The 8,746-nt window shown below is 57.9% G+C and overlaps 1 protein-coding gene across 2 annotated transcripts in view; it reads left to right on the top strand.

Moving 5' to 3' along the window:
• The window catches only part of MAEA (macrophage erythroblast attacher, E3 ubiquitin ligase), a 32,929-nt gene that overhangs the window by 15,213 nt on the left and 8,970 nt on the right, over nucleotides 1-8,746 (top strand). For both annotated transcript variants that reach the window (XM_081812805.1, XM_081812804.1), the window contains exons 2-3: nucleotides 3,368-3,550; nucleotides 5,533-5,736. In XM_081812805.1, the coding sequence (XP_081668931.1) occupies nucleotides 3,368-3,550; nucleotides 5,533-5,736 (387 nt within the window). The remainder of the gene's footprint in view (nucleotides 1-3,367; nucleotides 3,551-5,532; nucleotides 5,737-8,746) is intronic.

The following is an 8,746-nucleotide window of genomic DNA, read 5'->3' as shown; positions in this document are numbered from 1 at the left end:
ACGGCGGCTGCGCCCCACGTCCTCGCCGAGGCTTGTCGGTCTCCGCTCCTTTGAGAGCAGCCGTCCTGCGGGCTGTGGGGTGGGGTCTGCCCGTGGCTTTGACCCGCATTTCCCTGATGCTTGGTGACGCTCAGCACCTTTCCCCGTGCGGGTCGGCCACTGTGTATCTTCTTCAGAGAAATGTCTGCCCACCTTGGTTAGGTGTTGTGTCTTTGCTGTGGAGGTGTTTTCCGCCTGCCCCGGGTACCAGAGCGTGTTCCACCGGGTGCCCTCCCCATCCTGGGCTGCGCACTGCAGATCGCTTCCTTCGCTTCGCACGAGTCTCATGTTTGATGTAATCCCATTTGTCTGCTTTTGGTTTTGTTGCCTGTGCTTTTAAGACTACATTTTAATATTTGCCTCTATTTTGGAATTCTTTCAAAATCCCTTGGACTTAGAGTCACTTTACCCACATTTCTTAGGCTGTGGATTGGTTTCTTTCCCTCTAGCTTGTATCGTTTACTGGTGTCCTTCCTCACTGCCCTTTGCTGTATCTTATTTCCTCTCATTGATTTTGTTGTTTGTCTCACCGAGGGGCTCTCTGAGTAATTTTCCTCCCAGAAAAGGGTTGTGGGCGCTAACCTTGGCAGTCCCTGCATGTCCAGAAGTATCTTAATCTTGCCCTTCTTCTGGAATGATAGTTTGGCTTGTTCAGGATCTTCAGCATTTCTGAAATTCCATTCCTTCATTTGGCAAAAGTCCTTTTGGGAGGAGCCTGTGAAAGAGCTGCTGGTGACTGAGCAGCAAGGGATAGCTGGGGAAAGGCAGGGGAGGCAAGACCCCAGGCTGGGTGCCCCGTGGGCAGAACGCTGAGCAGCTTTCCGAGGCTAGCTGCCTGGTGTCCATGGGACGGAAGCTGGCACAGGAGGCTGCTTAGTGCTCCCGGGGTGTAAATTCTGGGAGCTCCGGGGGTGGGGGTGGTGCTCTGGGCGTAAATTCTGGGAGCTCCAGGCCGGTGGGGGGCACAGGACAGGTCGGGGTGTGGGCAGCAGAAGGTGAGGTCCTGAGAGCTCCGCCCTGTGGAGCTTGTGACTGGGTGTGGGGCTGGAGCACCGAGGGCAGCTCGTGAGTCCTTGGGTGGGAAGAGTAGCCATAGAAAGCGCCTATCCGGGCCATTGGGAGGTCAGACTCTCAGGAGTGGAGGCTGAGGGGCTGACTCAGGTCCAGGGGAAGACGCAGGCCACGTGGTGAAGAGCACAGTGGGGCTCACAGCCCCCAAGAAGTGTACAAAGTCCTGACTTAGTTTCTTTTATCAAAAGATAGAGGAATTAACATGGACTGTAACCTTACAGTATAAATTGCTGGGCCTGGATATCGATAATGGACTGAAGGTGAATATTAGAGTGTTGCCTGCTTCCTTTTTGGATAAAAGTTAAACATGGAGACCAAGCCTGTAGCGCTTGCTTCCGAGTCTCCTTTTGCCTTCCCTTTGGCTGAGGGATGAGCCTCAGGCCGAGTGTCATGAGCAGAAGGCAGGACCTGAGAGTCCAGGGAGTCCCGTGCTGGTGTTCACTGAGCCTGGGTACGTTGACCACAGGGAGACCTGCTGCGTGTATAACGGCGCTCACCTGCTGCTCACCTGGATTTCAGCTGCCTGGAGTCGGGGACGTTCCCGTCACCTGCGTGTGCTTGGGCTGACGGTGTGTGTGGTGTATGGCTTTTTCTCTTTTCCTATGTTATGGTTGCTTTGATTGTATTTCTTGAAATGTAATTGTAATGTCTGAATCAGAATAAAACTTGGAAGCTGTTGTTAGCGGGCATCATGGGATTTCAGTTCACTTTTCAGTAATTCTGTTTATTGTGTTTTATGAAAGTGTCCGCCAGGTCAGATTGGAAGCACACACCTACCCTGGAGCAGACGGTTTGCAGGGCCCCTGGGGTGGGTGGGGGCTCTGAGAACAGTCCAAGATTCCGAAAGGGAGGATGCGCGCATCAGCGTCCCACCACCCGCCTGGCCTCTTGTCCAGGAGGGGTCTAGCAGATGCATGCACCTGGGTCTCTGTGCTGTGCTGTGCTGTGTTGTTATGAGGTACGTTTGCCAAAACTGAGGCTCAGGGCAGGGAGCCCTTTCCTTTGGACGTGGAGGACAGGGCTTGTGTCTGAGCCTGGCCACCTGCTCGCAGCTTCACCCTTGTCCACGTGCCACAGTGGGAGGCTCTTCAGGGATTGAAGCCAGGACAGGCCTGGTTAGGTGGTGGACCTCGGTTGTATGGGTGTTGCGGGTGCTCTGTGCCACTCCACGTTAAGGATGGCCCTTTGGCTTCATCTAAAGACTCTCCTGTCTTGCTTGTGCTAGACTGTGGCGTGGTTGCAGGAAAGGCTACTAGACCTGGCTGCTGGGGATGAGCCCTCCCTGGGTGGCATACGTGGTCTGTCTAATGGCATTCTGCCTCTTGAGCTGGTAAGACTCGAGGTGTGGACAGGACTCTTTACCCACTGCCACCGTGTCCCCAGGGCAGCCTGAGGGGGGTGGCAGCTGGGGCACGGACAGTACTGGACCCCTGGCCGGGTCATGGGGAAGTCCTGCTGCAGGGTCCCCTTGCTGGTGTCTAGGTCCCGTCGGCATCTCTGCTCCTGGGAATCCCAGGCTCCTCCCTGGCACACATTGGTGCCTGGCAGCTGTTGGAGCCGGCAGTGAGGACTTCCACGGTGAACCGCTGGCCACCGGGGTGTCCACGCCGCGTGAGCAGCATCTGATGAGCGCGAAGTGCTAGACCCACAGCCAGGACGAGGGCCGGGAGGAGTGCTGGCAGCTACTCTCTCTGGAAGGACAGAAGGGTAACAGTGACATGTCATCCTTCCTGGGTCTTTTGTCAGGTGTTCTGTAGGGAAAGGTGGTTTTGTCACTGGGGCGAATGAGCACCGTCTGATTGAGAGGCGTTAGATGTGCACCTGTGGTTTCTGCTGATGGGCTGAGGCCCCAACCCGTCTGTGCGCCCCCTTCCCGGGGTCCCAAGTCTGTGGCACCCCCCGGGCCCATTGCAGGCCCCTGCAGGCTTTCACATCTGATGGATCTCATTTTGGTCATCTCCTTAAGCTGTTTGTTATTCTGGATGAACTTTGGGATTATTTTGTTAGTGTGCCCTTAACGCTGCCTCTGTGGATTTGGGGACAGTATGCGTCTTCCCATTAGTGTCCGCATCCAGGAACACAAATGACCCTCCGTTCACACAGGGCTTCTGTGGGCCTCAGTCAGGTGTTAGAGTAGACGTGTCTTTAGAGCACTAGAGGCCTAGGACCTGTGCCTGACAAAACGCCACAAAGGGGGTCTGGGTGTCCCACACGTAGGACTGCTGGTGCTCACACACCAATTACCTCCCTTCTCCAGGTGCCCTACGAAACACTGAATAAACGCTTTCGGGCTGCTCAGAAAAACATTGACCGAGAGACGAGCCACGTCACCATGGTGGTGGCTGAGCTGGAGAAGACCTTGAGCAGCTGCCCCGCTGTGGACTCCGTGGTCAGCCTTCTGGATGGTGTGGTGGAGAAGCTCAGCGTCCTCAAGAGGAAGGTCAGTGTGGCTTCTGGACCGTCCTGCCTGCCTGCCTATGCGTGGGCCGTAGCGTGCGTCCAGCGGCCCAGCCTTCCCATGTACCCAGGCAGTCCCAAAAAGGGGCTGTCTTCTGTGGGAGCCGGGATACAGCGGAGACCAGGCAGCCCTGCGATGGGGAGGTGGGCTCCTACGGCCAGAGTGTGGGCAAGGCGAGTCCCTCCATGCTGTTTGTACTCTGCAGCCCCTGTGGGGCTGGAGGCTTGCTTCCAGTCCCATGCTCCTGCTCCTGCAGGGCTGGGTTGTCCTCACTCCAGAGTGTCCCAAGCGCAGATAGGAGGCAGATGATTTACTACTTTTAGAATTTCCCCTCAAAGCTTCATGTAGGAAATTTCTCATTTCTGGGAGAGGGAGGTAGGGTGCACTGCTGTGTCCACCGAATAACCCAGAGAACGCAGCAAGATACTTTACAGCGTCTTACTGAACGTATCAAAGGGCTCATGAGACGAAAGTTTATCACCAGAATTGGACGGCAGGGGCCAAGAGGCGAGGAGGGCAGGACCCATGGCTGCCTTGCTGGCCAGTGCCCGGGGCCAGCTGGGGGGCGGGGGGAGGCCAGGGCTGGTGGTGGGACCTGGTGGCGGTCCGTGTCAGGTGGGGGTGCCCCAGGAGTGGACGCGCTGTGGCAGAGCATCACGGCCCGTTTCAGAACACCGGGGGAGCCAGGACCCTTCTCTTCAGCCTGGTGTAAGTGGTCCCAGCTGGTGGGGCCTCACCAAGTGCACTTCTCAGGGGGAGGACACCGTCCGTCAGAGCGTCAGGGGTCTGACGGAGGATCGCCAGGTGCACAGGATGCTGTGGTTGAGGTGCGGCAGAGACAGTAGACACCGCCCAGATTTCAGACGTAGAGATTATCAGGGCCCAGACTTGACTGCGTCTGAAGAGTAAACAGACAGACAGCTGAGAATCGTTGCAGGGGACATAAAGTATAAAGCGTGATTGGGAGTTTAAAATAAACCAAATAAAACTTCAAGAAATTGAAAGTATAATAACCGAAATGAAAAACTCAAATGTTTGCTTTTATAACACACTTTTTAACATTTAACAATCAGACAAAGCTCAAGAGAGAATTTGTGAGCTGGAAGGTAGGCATGAGGAAATTACCTAGAAATTCTAGCCGCAGACAGAGCTAAAAACACGGGACTACATAAGAGGGTGGGAAGCCTCAGAGACTAGAGTGGAGACCGTGTTCAACCAAAGTCCAGAGGGCACGGGAAGAGTGGCCGAGAGTTTCAGAACTGATGGATAAATAAAAATAAACCTAGGATTGCACATCGTGAAACCGAAAAGAGAAAAAATCTTAAAAGCAGCTGGATGAAGAAAACCACTTCCAAAGGAGCGACAAATACCCTGGCAGCCAGAAAGCCGTGGCGTGTGCTCGAGGGAAAGGCGGGCCGGCCAGGGAGCCGGGTGAGCCTGCGCACCGCCAGCCAGGTGGACGCCACGGTGAATCAGCCTGCGATGCGGCCCCTCGGCGGCACCGACTACACGGTCAGGTGCTGGACGGTTGGCTGCTGTCCGGCCAGCGCCGATACAGAACACATCTGCGGAGCTGTATTAATTTTGAACAAACTTGACTTTGAGGGAAAAAGTATTGTAAAAGAAAGTCGCAAAATAACAACAGATGGTTTAATTAATCAGGAAGCTGTAACAAATTCAAAATTATGCGTATGTGGCAGCATAGCTCCAGACTCCGTAAAGTAAAAGGTGACATTGCTGAAAAGAAGGTGCAGACCCAGAGTGGTCGGTGTTGACTTGCCTCTGGGTGATGACAGGTGCAGCCAAACCGGCCTCGGGGCGGTGGGCGGGGGGGGGACGACTCCCCCTTTTGCTTCCGTCACCCAGCCCGGGGACATCCCCCCGTGTCGCCCTGTTCGTGAGGGTGAGGGTAGGGGCAGCCGGGTCACCGTCCCACCCTGAACCCCTGTGTGCTTGCGTCTCAGGCGGTGGAGTCCATCCAGGCCGAGGACGAGAGCGCCAAGCTGTGCAAGCGCAGGATCGAGCACCTCAAGGAGCACAGCAGCGACCAGCCGGCGGCGGCCAGCCTGTGGAAGAAGAAGCGCATGGACCGCATGATGGTGGAGCACCTGCTGCGTTGTGGGTACTACAACACGGCTGTGAAGCTGGCCCGGCAGAGCGGCGTCGAGGTGGGCGCGCGGCCTCTTGCGGCCTCCGGGGGCGGGCCTCCCTGATCACGCACACGTGCCCCAGGTCTAGTGTGTTTGAACCACGGCGACGGCTCTGGGTGCTTCTCGCTTGCAGCCTGTTCTAACGGGAAGCCCATGGGAGGGGTCGTTCCCTCCCAGTACCCGCCCTCCCGTGACTGTTTTTACTGGTGCCCAGGGGAGGATGCGTTTTCCACCCGTCTGTAGACACAGACGATGCTCTGGCCTTCAGTGCGTGGGCAAGCCGGTTAAGCGTGGAGCTTCGGGAGGAAGGCTGCTCGGCAGTGGTGAAGGCGTCCAGTGCCCTCCCTCCCCTTACCAGGGCTTCACAGACCCATGCGCACCTTACTTGAGCCTTCGGGCTGCCCCTCTGCTCTCGGGCAGTGTCCACCTCCCCGGCCCACCGGTCTCCACTCTGCACCCAGTGGTCCCTCGGCCCTGCTCCTTCCACCCTCCTCCTGCCCTGCCCAGCATGGCCAGCGTGTACCTGATTGATGGGCTCCCTGGTCATTGTGTTTTCCCTGGCACAGCCGTGCATCTGCAGGGGTCACATGGGTGCCCACAGATAGCCCGCACTCCTCTCTTCCTGCCCCTGTGAGGGTGTGGCCAGATGCTCCTAGCCTCGAGGAACGTGTGCTTTGAAGGGGAGAGAGGCAGGAGGTCAAACAGGACTGTTTCCAGGGGTGCATAGGGCAAAAGGGCAGGAGGGCTGGTGATTTTCAGAAGGTTGGTTGGGGTGGGCTTGCAGAGATGAGGGGAGGGTCCCGGGACAGGCCTGGGAGCTGCCCTGTACTGGGGTGTGGGGGTCTGAGCATGTGCAGAACTCATAGAGTGGAAGGGCTTCCCCTCAACTGAGACGGGTGTGCCGTAGGGGGGTTGAGTTGGAAGCATTGCTTTAACAGGCTCACTCTGGTTGCTCTGTGCAGAACAGAGTATGGGGGGCATGGGGGAGCCAGGAGGCCTGTGGGAAGCTGTTCTGTGTGATGGCGGTGGTGCGACCTGGGACACCCTGTGAAGGGGGCACTGCGAGATTCCCATGCGGAAGCCCCAGCTTCACAGCTATGGATAGAAATTAAGGTTGCTTCTAGAAGCAAGCAGAGGGGGACCCTCAGGTCCTTGGGGTGGGGTGAGGGCTCCTGACGATCGGATGGGGTGCGGTCACCAATGAAGAGGCTGATGTATCAGGGTTCATTCACATTTAAAACTTCTGTTTGTCCAACGCCACGGAGAGCGAGCGCACCGGGTCAGCCCAGATGGGGGCTGTGTGCCCCACACAGAGCCTTGGTCCTGGAGGAGAGGCCTGTCCCCGGTGATGTCTTCGTGTCCATCTGCATTAGAAATCACGGTGCTGGCGTCTCATGTGGGGCGACCCCTGATTGGTGTGATTTCCCGTCTTCTGGTGTGACTCCCACACCCCAGGGTCCGTGGACATCCGAGGCACCATCGGTGGAAAAGAAAAAGATGGCAAAGAGCCAAACCCTGAGGCTGCGCAGACCCAGGACGGGTGGACCCTGAGGTGCAGGCAGGAGAGGCTGCCTCAGAATTCAGAGCAAAACTGAAAACCAGAAATGGGAAATAGGAGAGAAAGATGATCCTCATGTAGGAGACCCAGCGTTTCCCTGCAGGAAGGTTCTAGAAAAGAGAAGAAAATGCCAGAGCGATGGCCAAAAAAGTGGTTCACCAGAACAGCCAGCGGATCTCTGAGATGACTCGGCGCCTCAGTGCCCAGCACTTACTGCCAGAGCTCATGTCAGGAGGGTGGGGGGTGGGGGGCCAGGAAGACCGGGGAGGCCCACCCCTGCGTGACGGCCAGGCCTAGTGAGGTTGGGGATCCGTCTGGGGGCTCCGGGAGACTTGGGTGGAGAGGCCCTTGCGTGGCCCAGCCCGGCCTGCCTGCCACTGAGCTGGCGTACGGAGCCGGCGAGCCCGCCGGTCATCGGCCGGCACCGACCCTGACGGCGGCACAGCCCTTGCCCTTCGGGTCGGGGCCCGCGCAGTGTCTGTGCTGGCTGGCCCCCGGTCGCGCGGAACGGCGCTCTGATGAGTATTTCTCCCTGTGAGTTTTGTATGAACGTCTGGTTTTAACGGGGGCATTGTTGGCCCTCACGTGCTGCTTACCGCGGGTGTAGATGCGTTGCTGGCTTTCGCGATGCTTCCTCTTCCTTGAAAGCTCCTGCCTTGCGCTGCACTCAGCAGAGGGACGGTGGTCCTTCTCCAGACACTGCAAGTTCTGTGGTGGGCTCCTGACTCGGTTGGCCCAGGGCGACCTGAGGTGGAGACAGCACGGCAGGAAGGCTGCCCTGTGCTGCGCTTTGCCGTGGGGCGGGGCCCCGAGTGGGGCTGCCTGCGGGCCGCAGGAACGGTCGCAGGAACACGGCGGCCGCACCGCGCGCACCCACTGGCCGCAGAGGATTCAAGGGATCTTTGTGTTGGATGCTTCCCCTCCGTCGCTGAGAAGCTGGTCTTTAGTTCCGGATGGGGGAGACACCCTCTGAAATTTGTTTTCCAATGGCTTCCCCCCCTTGGGTGGTGTGCAGGCGTCCACCATCTCTTCCCGCCTCCACGGCCAGCCGCTTGCTGGGGACTGGCAGGCCCTGGGCACCGTGTGGGTGTCGTGACCCCGGGTCCCTGGCCCTGCCTGGATCCTCCAGAGCTCAGTAGATGCGGCTCCACAGGCATCAGAGAAACGGGGGAGAAGAGCAAACGGCAGCAGAGACACGGCCCTGCCCCCCCACCGGCCCTCTCTGCTCCTTCTCAGAATCTCAAATAGATCTTCAGAGGAAAATACACAAAATAAAAACGAGGGTACCGGTTGCCGGGGCTCCCAGGCCTGATTGTGAAGGGGTGGAACGGGGTCAGGCCGCTGCTGGGGTGGGGGGTAAGGTTCTGGATTGGGGTTTTAGCTTGGGAGACTGTATCTGAATGCTTTGCGCGCCTCCCCGCTGCGGACCTGCCCCTCGTCCTGGCCCTGGAGGAGCCCCGGAGCTGGCCG

The sequence above is a fragment of the Leptonychotes weddellii genome, chromosome 2 (genome assembly GCF_054177405.1).
Source record: "Leptonychotes weddellii isolate Sample4059 chromosome 2, ASM5417740v2, whole genome shotgun sequence".
Classification (NCBI taxonomy): Eukaryota; Metazoa; Chordata; class Mammalia; order Carnivora; family Phocidae; genus Leptonychotes; species Leptonychotes weddellii.
Note: the sequence above shows the minus strand (reverse complement) of the source record. Positions and strands in the feature narration are given on the sequence as shown.